The sequence below is a fragment of the Neofelis nebulosa genome, chromosome 2 (assembly GCF_028018385.1).
Source record: "Neofelis nebulosa isolate mNeoNeb1 chromosome 2, mNeoNeb1.pri, whole genome shotgun sequence".
Classification (NCBI taxonomy): Eukaryota; Metazoa; Chordata; class Mammalia; order Carnivora; family Felidae; genus Neofelis; species Neofelis nebulosa.
Window position 1 is genome coordinate 412,231 of NC_080783.1, and position 15,992 is coordinate 428,222.

General features: G+C 53.5%; 1 protein-coding gene across 5 annotated transcripts in view; it reads right to left on the minus strand.

Moving 5' to 3' along the window:
- FARP2 (FERM, ARH/RhoGEF and pleckstrin domain protein 2) overlaps positions 1-15,992 on the minus strand; it is a 107,313-nt gene that overhangs the window by 20,784 nt on the left and 70,537 nt on the right. For all 5 annotated transcript variants that reach the window (XM_058698528.1, XM_058698548.1, XM_058698539.1 and 2 more), the window contains exons 14-16: positions 4,953-5,131; positions 514-603; positions 8-141 (exon numbers count right to left, since the gene is read on the minus strand). In XM_058698528.1, coding sequence (XP_058554511.1) covers positions 8-141; positions 514-603; positions 4,953-5,131 — 403 coding nt within the window. The remainder of the gene's footprint in view (positions 1-7; positions 142-513; positions 604-4,952; positions 5,132-15,992) is intronic.

Consider the following 15,992-nt stretch of genomic DNA (forward strand, 5'->3'; position numbering starts at 1 on the left):
GTGTTACCAGAGTGCCAGCCTCTGCTCCACCTCACGCAGGAAGCCTCTGTGGAACTCGTAGATGGGGTCTATGTTGGAGAAGAGCAGGGTCATCAGATCTGCAGGCATGGCGTCCTCCCTGACCACCGCACTGCGGAACCACTGCAGGAAGAGCTCAGGGTGACCAAGGAACCTCGCCCCTGATGGTCTGTAGCCACGGGACACACGGCACCGATCCCAGATTCCCCATTGTTCAAATCAGTGCTACAGCTGTCCTCTTGGCCGATCGCCCAATTATTTTCACAACATACGAAAACAGTTCTGGGTGAAAAGCTTCAAATAGATACTAGTTTCACAAAAAAACTTGGACTCACTGTTCTGACTCTATTCTTAGGCTTGAAGGCAAACATGTTTAATAGAACATAAACATGTACATCTTATGGTGGCCAAGAGCTACTTCTCAGGAGAGATCCTCTATTTCTGGTGTCGATTATATTAAAGAAGACAAAGTAACAAAGGATTTAGGTTTCATACCACAGTGAGAACTTCTAAATCCTTCAGGTATGTTCGTTCTGTAGCGAGAATCTCCTTCGCTATGAAATAGGCCTCATCTGCTGCCATGCTCTGCAAGAGGCACAGACAGTGTGAGCGTGTGTCTGTCGGCCACGTCGCCCACGCTCACAGCTCTCACTTTCTTCTGCCCAAGCTGACATCATTGTGCGCTTTTCATCTGTAATTCCTGAAGGGATTTACTTGTGAGTCCAAACATAAGCCCAGATGGATCTCCTTTACATGGTTTTCCCATTTTATGTTATTTTTTTGGAGGGAGAAAAAAAAAAAAATCACTGTTCAAACATCAACATGTTTTGAAGCTTATTACTGGTTTTGTAATGAAACTATTGTTCTGGTATCGCTGCCAGGGGTGTAGCTGGTTAACAGATACATGTGTCTGTATACACGCATGTATGTGACTAGAAACGATTAAGCTGAACTCACAAAAAAGTCATTAAAGTTGCCAAACATTCTAACTGTGCCCAATGTCAGAGCACCAGGCCGGCTAACACGCTTTGAGTGCAGGGCCAGAGATGACCCCGCCCTGGGAGCTCCGAATTCTCCGTCCTCACGGCCTCTGCCTGACTCTCAGGTGCCGGCAGCCAAATCAACAGGGAGGGGACCCGACGCTCGGGAGCAGGAAGGGCTGCCACAGGCCCCCTGGGAACCTGGGCCACACCACACCCAGCTCTCGGCAGGCCAGCAAAGGACAGGCCGCATGCCCCCACGTGGGTGGCCCAGCTCAGCCCTGTGGGGCTCCTCCACACCATGATCACCTCAGGTAGCCGCCTCTGTCAAGGTCCGGCTCGAAGGTCCCTCCTCCGTCCTGTCCCACCTGGCTGACACCCTGCTCTGTTCTATCCCTGCACGCTCCCCTGTAGCTCCCCCACCCGGCCGAGGACTTCTCTAGGGCTGGCTGTCCCTGAGGCCACCAAGCAAACACCTACAGAGCACATACCAACGGCACACAGGCACCGGGGACTCACCCAGGAGTAGAGGCCCCCCGCGCTGGAGCGACAGCAGTGGGAGGAAGGGCAGAGCGGGGAGGGTGGAGGCCGGAGGTGTGCGGCGGCCGCAGCCCCTGCCGGCAGAGACAGGGGGTCGGGTAGTGGGAGACCGGCTGGAGGTCAAGGATGGGGGGGACGGGCAAGAGACAGGTGAGCTGGTTACTGGTGGGGGAGGCAGGGCGTCTTTGGGGCCTACTGGAGCTCATTGGGAGGGGCTCGGATGCCGCGCCAAGAGCAGCATGGGTGGCTGGGGCCCGGCAGAAGGCTCCGTCCGTAGTGGGGAGGGGAGCAGCAGGACCCGGAAAGAGTCTCCTGGTCACGTTCTGGTGTGGGTAGAGGTCCAAGGGACAGAGGAGACAAAGCTGACTGTAATTTTGGGTCCAGGCCCAGGGACAAAGCCGCCATCCCCGAGGTGACAGGTTTGGGGAGGAAGGTGAGGAGTCGGGTTTGCACGAGTCTGGGATGGGCTTTCGACGCCGGCGAAAAGCTGACAGGGGAGGCTGGGCTAGAGGCTGCTATTTGGGGGCCCCTCTCCTCCCTGTGCCCCCGCCCCCAGGTGAAGTTGACCAGAGGTTGCCATGTTCCCACGGTGACAACACAGTCTCATGCCTCCTGTGTGCCCCGGAGACCACCGATTTGGCCGTGACCTCTCCACCCACAGGGACTACTCCCCGCGGCCCACTCTTTCCAAATAGTCAACAGCTGCTCTGTCCCAGCAGCCCCGGTGAGCCTGCTCTGCGGTCACACAACACCGGGGTCCCAGCAGCATCTCCTTGGAGTGCCCACCCCTTGTTCCTAGAGCTCCAGACCCCCTCCCTGCAGAGTGGCAACCTCTGTGGCTCTTCAATTCTTTCTGGGCTTTGTGCTATTGAAACATGACTTTCCAAATCCTGATTCAGTCCAGTCTCTTTGACACACCCCATCTCCACCTGAGCTCGAAGTGCCCAGCAAGCTCTCGGGGGCCAGAGCCGAGGAAGAGGTCCACGTTCCCCGTCTGCAGCCTCTGCCCACCCCCATGCGGTCAAGTGTCCCTGATCCTGGACACCTCCACCTGCACGCTGTCGGCCCGGGGGTTCTGGGTGGGGGGGTCCAGGGCAGGCAAGCTGGCTTCCTACCCACATTTCCTTTGTGTGGGGTCCCAAGCAGTGCCTTAGCCCTGAGTGCGATCCTGCAGAAGCAGGGTCACCCTGAGGTTCCAGACCGACTCCTCTTCTGTGGGGGATGAAAGTACCCACAGAGAAATGCTCTGAAACACAGCCACGGCAGTGTCACTGATTAGCTCACCATCACGTCACAGGCGCCACCAGTTGGTGACGGGACACAGGGGTGTGGCAGTCAGGCCAGCCTGCCTGTGTACCGAGGGTGGTCCGCAGGTTTCCAATGCAGTGAAAAACCTCTTAGGGAAACTCCCAGGGGAGCAAAAGCCCGGCCAGCCTGGCTGCAGATCAGTGGGGCTGGGACGGCACCACCCCGGGAGGACGGTGTACTTTCTGCCCAGCCCTGCCACCTGTCCTCACAGGAAGCAGCCCAAGAGCCCCAGGCAGGGAGTGCCCCACAAAGCACCTCAGTCTTCGTCCCTCCCGAATACTGTCAGTCCTCAAGGATTTCTATCGGAAAGGGGGAGAAACAGCCAGTTAAGTGGGACACACTGGCGAGGAGGGACGCCAGGAAACAAGTGGGCGGGTTGCTCCCCACAGAGGGGGAGTCCGGCAGTCAGAGGCAAAGGCAGAAGCCCCTCCCAGCGCTTAGCTGCTGCTGAGGCCCTGCCAGGGAGTCCTCGTGGGTCTGTGGCCCATGTGTCTTAGCGCTGGCCTGTGGGCTGGCCGTGGGCAGCACTGAGGAAAGTGCCCAGGGACAGGAGAGGAGGCAGGGGAGCTGTGGGGCAGGGCCTGGGGTCCCCAGGTGCAGGGCCCAGACATGGCTCTGCGAGCCTGTGGTGGGGCTCCCAGGTTCCATCTCTGAGGCCTGGTCTGGATGGGAAGGCCACGGCCACCCACTGGGAATCCAGCCGGTGACCCTCGGGTGGTACAAGTCTCCCTACAGAACCACCTAAAGGATGACTATTTTTGTAGTGCGGAAAAGTAACAAAACAAAATTTAGTTTTTTATGCAGCTTTCCAGCCATTCTGTTTATGCACCAAAGCAACAGTGAGCTAAACAGATAATTGTTAGGTTTGCAAAATCAATAAATAAAAACACCCCAAGCCAACAGTCTTGCTGCCGAACCGGGTTCGAGGGACCAGAGTGACCTCTGCCAGGCAGCCCGATGTGAACAGAGGCCTGAGGGGTGGGGACTGTGAGCCCTGCCCCCGGGGCCGGGGTCCTGGGATCCCTGCCCTTGCCAGGTGCCCAACGGCACATCCCGTCTTCCGGTTCAGGACCTGCTCTCTCTGACCGGGGTCCCGGGAAGGAGTGTGTGCTGAGGCCTCGCCAGGCCTCCGACTGGTCGACCCCACTTCTCGAGGAATCTCCCGCATCCCACGCATGGCATCCCTCGGCACAACTTCAGGATGAAACCCACGGCCTGACAAGGTGTTCTCCACGACAGCCCTCCCACGTGACAGGCACCTGTGAGGCAGGGTCCCACCTGCTGGCAGCCCAGTTGAGCCTGGCTTCCTTCCAGCTTGCTCCTCGGGGACCCTACTCTACACAGGGGGACAGGTGCCCTCTGGGCCACCACAGTCCACCACCCGTTATTTCAACCACTCTCTTCCCCAAGCCTCCAGCTGCCTGGCCCCTTTGTCCTCCCTTGTGTGCCCGCCCACAGAGCTGCCTGGCCAGGACCACCTGGTCTATGCTGCTGCTCGGGTGCAGGGGGGTGGGGGGTGGGCACAGGCCAGGAGGGCGGGGGTGGCCACGCAACAGGTGCCACTGCCTCCGGCCAATGCCTCATCCTCGAGTTGGGGCTCTCCGACCTGCCGGCCTCCTGTCCCTGAGAGCAAAGAGAAACCTGTGGGCATCGCCTCAACTTTCCACCGCAAACCCCACACAACCCTCTTCCTGTGCTATCACGCCCCCTCGTGTGGACCCCACCCCACCTGGTCATTCCTTCAGAACCCACTCATCCATGAGACCAAAAAGATGGGGGTTCCTGGTCACCCTCCCAATCACCCGATCGTTTGAGAGAGTGCCCAACAAGGGAGGGAGGGCAGGAGGCTGAGAAGTCCCCCAAGGCCCTACCATTCCCACCACGTCCCCACTCGAAGCCCACAGGTGCCAGGAACGGCCATTAAATGAATAAGGAAGCCTGCCTGTGTGCAAAGGTGGCCGAAGAGTCCCCAGTGACGTGCAGCTCTAGGGACAGATTTCACTGGGCGAGCCAGCCCCCTGGGACAGAGCTCGAGCCCTGGGCCCCCCAGGCTTCCCTGCAAACCAGGCCCACCAGCAGCTAGCCTCTTGCGGGGGCGGCGCCCACCTTGTGTTTTGGCTCTTCCTCGCCGTCCGTCCTGGCTCCGCCAGCGTCGCTAAGGACAGGGCTCAGGAGGGGGAACAAGCCCTGTTCAGCTGGGCCCAGAGTCACCTGAGATGCAGGGCTCAGGCTCGGCGGGCTCTTCCGGGCGGAGGGAGAAGGCTGAGGACTGTCCACGGAAAGGCCTGGAATTGAACGGGGCGGGGGATGGAGCAAGAAATGAGAAAGGGCCGCCACGTCGGCCAGACACCACAGTTCTTACCGTGCTTTAGCCAACATTAGCCTAACGCTACCACCGGGCACCTTCTGGGAGGCATGTAAACAAAGCCTCTATCAGGTGCAATTCTCAATAGGACAGAAAGCGAAACAAACACAGGTTGGTGGCCGGTCGACCCGATTTCAGAGACCAACCACAGGTGGTTCGGACACCCCAGGGCTCTGAGTTTCTGGGGTTTTTTCTCGGTTCTAGACAAGATGCAACTGTGATGAGAATAAGCAGCACAAAGCCTGCGAAGCAGAAGGCACACCCTGAGTAGGGCGCTTCTGTGCGCACGTTAACGGAAGGCAGATTGCGGAGCTTAGACGGAAGGTACCGACCTGGTGCTAACGAATCTGAAAAACAAAAGTGTGCTTTAAGGTCGCACTCCTCACTTAATCGTTCGTTAAAAAAACTGGATCGTGTACTCATCATACTGTTTTCTACTTCCTTGAATTTTTTATTAACAAGGATTTTATATTGGTTTTCTAGATTCATACCACAACAGTAACTACTACTATTTTTCTTCTTAAAACAGGTTTGCTTGGAACTGGGCAGAGGCCAAAGCGTGGCCGAGTCCTAAGAGGGCTGACGAGGCATGCCCCATCACACGTTTTGCAATACAGGAATTCTGTTATCAAGAGACCTTCAAGTCTGAAAGGGTTATTTCTAATGTTTTCCTATGGGAAATCAGTCAACTACTGAATGGCAACTTTTGAAGGTATCCTTAAAGCAGAGTTGTATGTAAGAAATCGAACCAGTTTAGAAGCTATTTATAATTGAAATTTACCTCAGGTTTACAAATGGGCGTTTTAGCTCTCATGCTACCATTACTCCTGACTGTGGCTAAGTGGGCTTACGGAATGCGGGCACCTAAGTGACTTGGCCAGGACCCCTGGTGCCTCCCCACCCCACCTCGGCCCATCCACCATGGGCTTCAAAGCGAGATCCTCTTACACTGTAGACAGACTTCAAAAGCAGTCACCTATAGTGACCAGCTAATAAAACCAAACCTTGGCTTATTTGACCTCAAACATGCACGTCTGCAGGCAGGTTAGTGCAGAGGGCTGCCCGGAGGGCCGGGTGAGCATGGCACCAGGGAGCCCTGGGGCGCGGCCGGCAGGCTTGATTTTCACATTGACAAAGGTGGAGTTCTGGAAGGCTGCTGGTGCTGGCGGGGTCTCGCCCAGGGAGGGGGTCCCGCCTTGGAGGGGAGCTACCAATGCTATGAGGGCAGAACTTTCCTGTGGGCCTCTCACCATGACGGAGAGTGAAAACCAGCAAACATTCACTGACTGAGAAAACCTGGACGCTGTTAAGAGCATGAAATTATTAATCAAATCAGAATGTGCTTTTATTCAACATTAATTTAAACAAATTAGAATTTGCTTTTATTACACATTTAAAACATGCTAAAGCAACCTTGAAATCACATGGGCTTCCTTCGTGCCCTACACACGTGCAGGAGCCTAGTCGCTTCTGAAGGGATCAGATGGGGTCGAGGGCTCTGCCGGCCCCTGTGGTGTGGAGCCTACGAGGGAAAGCGGTGTTTCCAAAGATGAGCTATTTTAGGACTCCTATCCAAAACCCTTTTTGTCTCAAGCAAGCTCAGAACTGTGTTGGGAGATACTTTTACACACAGGAGAATCCACAAAAAAGTCTAGAAGCTCCTAGCAACATACCTTATTTTTCACAACTGTACTGTTCAAAGTGTGAGAACTGAGATATTTCATACTCATTGGTTATGAAAATAAGGTAAGTCCACTGCTCCGCTCTGCCCCCCACCCCGCCCCATGCCCTGCACAGCGCCTCCCTCAAAGATGGGTGGTCCTACCACAAGGGCATAGTGGATAGTTTCCCAGAAAGTCACTGTGAACTTGACTTCATGTTTAAACAGCAGAAGGTGACGTTGGAGGAGGTGGTCCTCCCTGAAGTGTCATGGATGGGTGCCATGACTCGTGGGGTCGGGCTGGTAGGGCCATCAAACTAGAGAATGCGGCTTCCAATACATGGCCCTTCTGATGAACTTGTGAGAGGAACCACCCTTGCAGGACGGACCGCTCATTTGGAATAAAGCATGCGGTTCCAGGGAGGGTACGAGCCGTCATTTGGTATTATCACTGTGGACACTTACTTGACAAAAGTCATCACCTCACAATTTAGTGAATAGATTAAAAAGTACCACAAACTGCTATTAAACACCTGTTTTTATTAAATCTGTCAGCTACATCGAAACGTAAGTCATACCTACTTCAAATTATGTGAACACAGATCCTGCACGACAAAGCAAATCTGTTAGGAGACACTTTTTCAAGCAAGTGGCAGTGAGCACGGAACCCGTCTACACTGCTGCTGGAGGCTGCTGGAGTGGGTGCCACGGCTCCATGCCCTATCCTGTGTGGGTCAGCCTTAGTACTGCATCTGAGGCCACCAACGCGTACACTGCACACGGAGAACACAGGCGTGGGCTGCGGCTCTGTGGTGTGTTCTTCTGGAGTGACAGAAGCCAGTGGTGTCCACGGCCTGCTGCTCTGGACCCTGTGTTGACAGCGCGCAAGGGCACTAACGTTAGAAGCTCCTTGCCATAGCAAACCCTGTCATCGCTGACATACCAGGATGCAGGTCTGAGGGATTTTTAAAATGCTAAAACCGTCGTTTCAGATACCACGGAACACATTTAGGCTTAACGGACACGGAAAGAGTCTTCAATATTTGTGAAAACAGACTCCCGTGTCCGAGGTCCTCTACGGAAAAACCGCGAGAGTACTATTCTGAGTGACAGGGTCCCTACCATTGATCTACTCAGACACAAAGGTGGTGCTCTACTGTGTCACCGCAGCATCAAGAATGACCGGTTCCGGGGCACCTGGTGGCTCAGCTGGTTAAACGTCCAACTCTTGGTTTCGGCTCAGGTCATAACTTTATGGTTCGCGAGTTCGAGCCCCACGTCCGTGCTATCAGCACAGCCTGCTTGGACTCTCTTTCTCTGCCCTTCCCCGGCTCACACACTCTCAAAATAAACTTTCAAAAGAAAAAAAAAAAAAGAATGACCAATTCTTTTACTTGTGCATGAGGAATTTTCAGAAATTCTTCCATTTCCAGCATCAAATTATTTGAAATTGATAGACAAAACTGATAGCTATGTTCTACTGAGCTCCTCATTCCTGCTGGAGTGGCTCCACGCTGTCCACCCAGTGTTCAAGACAGCTCTGCACTCAAAGGGCCAACGTACAAGGTTTGATTATCTTTGAAAACACACATTTAAAACATTTCAAACTGCCAACAGTAAGCAACTCTGACAGGTGATGTTCTTTATTTCCAAAAATTTCTAACTATTTATCTTGTAATTTTTGAAATGTCATTTTAAAAAGCACAGTATTATACTTCTGTGATCATCTTCACTTTATCCATCTAACTAGCTGGGGAGAGATAACAGCACAGAGCAAAATCTAGGCTTATTTTCATTTCATACCTTTAAATTCTTTTTCAAAACCCTGTAATGAACTCTCTTGAAAATTCTGCCTAAGGTGAAAGAAGAATCAAGTTTCGGTTTGGAAAATACAAGGTCAAGTCTGAAGGTTAATATGATAGCAAGAAAGTAAGATCTAGAAACTCCTTTCGTTTGAAAAATGGATCATTAATCCCATAAATGGAAAAGGCTAAACTGTACAGAGAATTCAGGTAAATGTGAGCATCACAAGTTAGCAGAAAACTACTTCTGGCTCTGCTTTTGGACTAGGATGTCGGGGGTCACTTTTACACAAAATCTGGCTCAAAAATAAGAGTGGAAGGAAAATGGCGGGCGCATGGGGCACAAACACCAGCTCGTCGCCCGCCGTGTTACCGCCAAACGGCAGAGGAGGGCTGACTTGTGCTGTACCTTTCCACGGCGCTGTGGTGCTCACCCACAAGGCTGTGGGCCGGTGCCTGGCACAGGGGGACCTCAGGGTGTGGATGTGGCTGTGGTGACCTGAAGTGAAGAGGGAGACGCCATCATGCATTGTCAATCTTTTCTTTTGTTCTAAATAAACAGGACTCTTTCCCTGTTAAAGAAAACAGGTATTGTGGCCTACAACACAGTCACATTTTGGGCATCTGCAGGGGTGAGGTCTCTTGCGTGTGGTCCAGGGTGCCCTGCATCTGGGTTCTAACGGAGGACACGGGTCTTCTGAACCCACTGCAGCATCGGGGACAAGGTACCCACAACCAACTACTAAAAAAAAAAAAAAAAAAACCCACAAAAAAGCCTGTATGTGATGTTGTTAGGAAACAAATGTAACCGAGATTGACATAATTCAGCAATAAAAGTCAGACGGTTTTCACCCTTCTAACCAGTCATCCTAGAGATGAGATGGAAAAGAGAAAGCTTTGAGCAGTTTCTTGAAATCTGGATTTGTTAATGACACACCTCCTGGGGACCCACGTGTCGCGGGAGGGAAGGACTTCCTGTGGCACACCAACCCTCTGAGTGGGAAAGGGACCACCCACGCGGGTTGTGGGGTGTGTGCCAAGGTGCGTTTCTAGAAGGCTGCTGCTGCTGCCACGGCCCCCCGGTTCCGGCCACACCAGGCGCCAGGCACCGTGAAGCCCCAGGGAGGAGACCGGCAGCCGCTCCCTCCCAGGGGCCCGTGTTGCTCACAGCACCAGGAGGGAGAGGGGAGAGCAGCATCCGCCAAGCTCGAGGACCCAGTGGGGGGGGGGGCTGCACAGGGGCGGGCGGCTCCGTGGGGGCAGCAAGAGCTCGTGTTGGCCAGAGGGGAAACTCAAGTTCAGACTCTGTGTAGCTGCTGCGCTTTGGGTCGGGGACTTCACAGGGTTCCAGCTGACTCGGGGAAGAAAAGGCACAACGTTCTCACCTTCAGAATTAAGAAGCCAGCAGCAGGTGTTTTGCGTGCAGTCTAAGCCTAAGGACCACGTGTTTGTCCCCAATGCTGCAGACAGCGCCACCCGAGAGGTGCGGTGCAGGGCCCCGAGCAGCAGGCCATGGCCCCCCAAGTCCGCCTGCACGCTGGCCGCACCCGTCAGGCCCTGAGACAGAGTGACCCCTGCGAAAGTGCATGGCACCCTCCCCTGCTGGCCTTCCAGAGGGCCGCCTGTCCACACCTGAAGCAAGCCCGCCAAGGTGCCTATTCGCTGCTCAGAAGCCTACGAAGTGAAAGAGGCGCCAGTGAAGAGGTTGTAGAAACAAGATGTAGCTGTTCCAGAGATTCGTTTAATACGCGAGACCATCTTTAACATATATAAACCAAAACTATAAAAAAAGGAGAGGGAAAGGAAGCTAAAAATCCCATTTAAAAGTTCATAGTAAATATTTCCTTATTTTATTGAATAAACAATTAAGTTCTGAATTAGTACATATCTGTGAATTTATAAATGGCAATTTCAGTGGAAAACAAATTCTGTTAAGTACCACAAAGGAGGCAACATCCGTGTTTTCTTTAGAGAATGAATAAATTAAGTGCGTCAGGAAGTACCGGTTCCTTTCCTCTGCATTTCCTAGGGGAAAGTAGATGTTTTTAGGCCAAAGATAGCACTTTGGGACCTCACAGCACAGCCACCAGACCTCACAGAGGGGCCAACCAGGCCACCTGCACTCCAGCCAGCTGTGACAAGCTCTGTAACTCCAGGACAAGGGCCAAAGAAAAACCCTGGCAGCGTGACTCCATGCCTTGAGAACACACACTGAAATTCTCAATTCTCAACTGTACGCGCCTGGAGAAGGTTAACATTTTTGTCTGTGAAGTAATTGTTCTAGAAATGGATTTCTTTTTTGATGTTCCGTGAGCCAGGAGGGAATGGTACCTTGAAGACACAGGCACTGGCATCAAATGTCACACAAACACATGGCTCATGGGGGAGATGGCCCACGTGCCGGGTGGGTCCTACGTGATTGCAGCCATGACACGAGGGGCGCTCGTGGTGACTCATGTGGGGCGGCAGGTGGAGGAGATCGTCACTCAAAATCCACGTATGTCCACACAGGACCCAGTTAGAAAGGACTTTGCAAACAACTATGATGAACAGATGTACAGGTTTCCCTGTAAGCTTTTTGATGTCCTATTTTTGTTGTCCATCCATCTACCATTACTATTTCTAAAATGTGTGTTGTCACACACAAGGTACTATGATGAGGTTGTGTGGTGACAGATGGCGGCCACCCTCACAGCAAGCACACCCGATGCCCAGACTCGTCCAATCACTGTTGCACAACTGACACTAACGTGACATCGTGTGTCAATGACACAACACACTTTGTTAACTGGAAAAGGGGATCCTGACCTAACTCCATACTCAGGGAATTCCCTTGGAATACAGAAAAGGCACACAACCAGACCTAGCGACTCATAAAGTTACACAGCACACACCATTACCTATTTGAGTGCGGTCAATCTTGCTAACCTGAAACTTTACTATTAGACTTTAGATACTCATATATTGGTGTATGTAAAATACTGGACTTTGGAAACTTAAATACAAAAATAGACTTGATAACTAATATAAATAAATATTCTGCCTCAAGCAGGTGTACTCTCAGAGGTGGACTTCATGGAGGTAACAGGCACTGTCTATGGCCCCAACACTCCCGTCTGTGATGGGGCTGGTGGGTGCCCTCCTGTCGGAGGTCAAGCCTGCATCTGGCCAAGGCAGGCAGCACATAAAAGGAGAAAACCGTTTACGCTGCAGGCACTTTTCAACTACACACTCTCAGCAAAGTGGCCACTGACATAAGAAGTGCTGGTTACAACTCTGCACGGCTCACTCAGGTACGAACAGCCATCCTGTGATCCAGGAATAATGGACCACCCTCCCAAGACGGCCTCGTGCCCATGAGGACTTCCAGAGAAAAGACGATCGTGATCAACGGTCATAAACAAACAAAAGGAAGACCCAACGACGCTTCAGGAAGTACTGTCGCTCAATCCGAACTGCTCCAGACATTTTAATATTTGTGGTAAAGCAGCTCTTACTAAGATAAAACAGAACAAGGTCACTGCCTGAACTATCTGCTACAAGCAGAAAGGACATAATTTGTAGCAGGAAGCATCCTTCGGGCTCACCTTCCCCGGGTTTCTAAAGAACTCGCTATGTGTGGGGGTGACGACCCACCCGGAAGCAAAGGGGGTTGGTGGAGACATGAATGGCAGGCGCCTCCAAGGAGAGCCACGACTGGTTTCCAAGTCACTGACTTCACTAGAAAGGGAGACCTGCCAACCTAAACACAGCATGAACACTCTGGAAGAGAAAAGCTCTTATACATTTCTCCAGATCTTGCCAAAAAGCTAAACCTGAATCTGAACATAACAGCTGTCCCAGTGGTGTCCACAGAGCGTCTGGGACTGGGCTCGTTTCTCAGCCGTGCTGCCCCACGTGCTGATGGCACAGAGGTGCCAGACTCGTGGGGCTGCGGGACGAGGGCTGGTGGGTGAGGGCACGTGCTCAGCGGTCCGCACGTCTCGGGGCTCAGCCCCCAGAGAATCAGGGGAAGGGCAGACAGGTGACGGCATAGGCAGGGGCGCGAGCCAGGACCAGGGGCCTGGCTCCTTCTACAAGTCACTGGCACGAAGTGGGTCTTGTCAACGAAAGAAGGTGGAAGAGCGCTCACTGCCACATGTGTTGAGCAGAGTGTGTTTAGAGCCGGATCTGAACAAATCAGGTATTAACAGGCCCTTCAGGCACCAGGGCAAATTCAAGTACATCCCTGGTATTGGAGGATACCACAGGGTTATTGAGGATACCACGGGGTTATTAAGTTTGCATGACTGTCTGTGGCCCCATGAGAGAAGGGGTCACGTTTCAGAGATGCACGTAGACATTCCGAGGAAAGGCATCGGCATGTCAGGGCCCACAAGAAAATATTAGAGCACCAAACGCGGAAAAGGAAAAGGGGCAGACGGCACAGGCACGGTCGGACTCTGGTAACGCTGAGTGGGGTGGCAACGGGGGTATGTCTACTCCCTTTTCTGCTTTTGTGTATTTTGAAAACATTCTAAATAAAAAGCTAAAAAATCAACTCTAGAAAATGAAGGTTCACCGGGGAAACAGAACTCCTTTACAGGAAGGCCTGGTAGAAGCTGTCGGAGAACAGCCTTTACTCGGAATCTGCAGGACAAGGGTGGTGTGATGAGGTCCTCCCCCACCCGCCCTGGCTGGCTCCAACCCACCCACGTGGGACCTGCTGCCTAGGCACCCGAAACAGGACAACTCAGGTTCGCTGAGTCCAATGCCAGGCACTTTCATTAGGAGAGAGGCAGCCCTCATGACGACTGCAGCCCAGGAAAAGCATTTCCCATGGAACACAGATTAACTCCTCGCTGCACAGACACAGGCAGGGTTTGTTTCTGAGTGACCCCAAGGGAAAGACAAAGTGTCTGGAACACGCTATTCTAACTTGTGGTTCCTACCTGTGCAACCCTACCACCTTCTCCCTCGCTCACACCGTCTCTTCACAGGTACTGGTCAGCCAACACGAACGACACTGCACCAGACTGCCTTCACGCTGGACACAGGCCAGGTCTCAGGAACAAGGGATAGGATAAGCGAGAAGGACCTGCAGGCCACAGTGATGAGACGGTGCCGCAGGTTTAAGGCAGGTACAGAAATGGAAAATCAACACGTTTGGCAAAAAGCCTCTGCTGGTGATCCGGTGAATGCGGATGACAAAGACGGCCCCTGGCGAGAGGGTCCGCCATCCGCACACAGGGACAGACGGGAGGCCGGCAGTTACCAAGGGACGTTTAAGAAGCACAGCCTTTAACACGGCCTGTCTCTACTAGGTTGGACCAGAAAGGATAAGCTACGAAAGTCCGATCTGTGAAGTGGGCAGCAGCCCGGGCTTCACGGTGGCGCAGATCAAGGCACCTGCGAGTGTGCCCGTCCGGTGGGCACGGCCACCTCAGGCTGTCCGTTCCCGTGGCCGTTCCGTCTGCCTCAGAAACAGACACTACTAGAAACGGCTGGCGCCCACGTACCACACGCAACCCGACCTGAAGGAAATGACACTCCCGAACGAAGAGCGAACATCTCAGCCCTTGACGTGTGTGGAGCTCTTGGGTGCTGCTGCTTTTTAGTGAACAGCCCCCCCATCGGTGTGAAGCAGAGAGCTCTGGTGAGAGCTTACGCACTTGAACTTTCAGGCGGATCGGTGTGTCCAGTTCTGGTTTTTCCGCAACCAAATATTTTATATCCCGATTAAGCCAGATGGAAGAAAGCAGTTCAAACTGACATTGCATTTTAAACCAAACTTCTCCAAGCCCACTATCTAAACACAGCACCATTTCTGGATCTAAAGTCAGTAGACAATGCCCTTGGGCAGAGCGCGCTGCCGCAGGGCCAGGGACCCCGGCACGTGCAGCCGCAGGGCTGGGCAGGCAGGGGGCCTCGGCCTCCAGGGCCTTTCCCAGGAGCTGGGTTCTGCAGGGCTTACTGGAAATTCTGTGCGGGGCCTGGACAAATCCCACCAGACTGCCGTCCTGATGAAGCACAGGCAGCAAGTTTCATCTTAAAAAAGCAGTACCAGGCACAATACACACCGCAGTAGAGACCAATGTGGACCAGAACCGCGTACCGTTCCAAAAGCGGGGCGCCGGTTTCTTGCTGAGTCAACGCGTATGCCAGAGATAAAGCTGCGAAGACTGACTCATCAGCCTCTAGGTGGAAATACTCATCTACTTTACACCTTTTAACACACCATTCTAAGCAAAAGTTTTAATCCTCTGACATTCAGAACAGACTAAGCAGAAAACTAGAAAAGGAAGAACATCTAGCCTCGAACACAGACTCGCTGCCTAGGTGTAAAGCCACCAGTCTGAGCTCTTGCCACACTGAGCGGGTGGGGGGTGACCCTGCAAGGGGGCCCAGGGCCGCTCAGGAAGGGTGTTTATCTACCCGCTCTCCTGGAGTCAAATTCTTTATGGTCTGCAGATCAAAAAGGACTCTCTCTCCACCTGTCTGTGCAAAAGGGTTGCTGAAAAAAAGGCTCATGTCTAGTGGGGCCCCGGCCTCGGCGCCCCACGAATCCGTGTCTGTGCTGCTGGAGTCCTCAGCGGTGGTGGGCGGGTAGCTGAGCTGCTCTAACTGGTCGATAATGTCTGAGAGCTGGAAGGCTGAGCTGGCCTCGGAGCGGACCGAGCAGGCCGGGAAGTTGGCCATGGAGCTGGCCTCGGACTGATTGGCCGAGCTGGGAGTGCGCACAGACAGGCCGCTGTGAAGCGGCAGGTTGCTGAGGGAGCTGTTCTCAGACTGGTTGTTCCTCAGCGAGCTGGTCTCCGAGGCGCTCAGTAGGCTCTGCATCAGGCTGGCTTGTGCCTTCACCTCAAACAGCTCTGAGGTGTCTGAGGGGTGCACGTTGCCACCAAAGCCATCCTCTCCCTCAAATTCAAAACCGTGCTCTACGTGCATGTGTATGATCCCCGGGGGGTACCTGTCTGGGCTGGAGGGGGTGGAGTTGGGGTGACCACAGGGAGGGGCCTGCGGGGCTAATGCACAGTAGGGGAAGGAAAATGCCTCCGAGCCTCCAGCAAAGAAAGAGATGTCTGCCGGGTCATCGTCTATGAACTCCTCAGACACCTGCAGCCGGGCATTTGTCAATGTGAAAACAGGCCCCCCACCACCACCACTGCCCTGCCGGCCATGTGGGAGCTCCCCCTTGGTGGGGGACAAACCCGCGGTCAAGCCACCGCCACCCCCACGGTCACTTTTACCAGCACCCCCTGCATCTGGGTCTGTGGCAGTGTCGTGACTCTGCCCCACGGGGCGACTGGGGCTGCAACTCCTCACAACGTGACAAAACC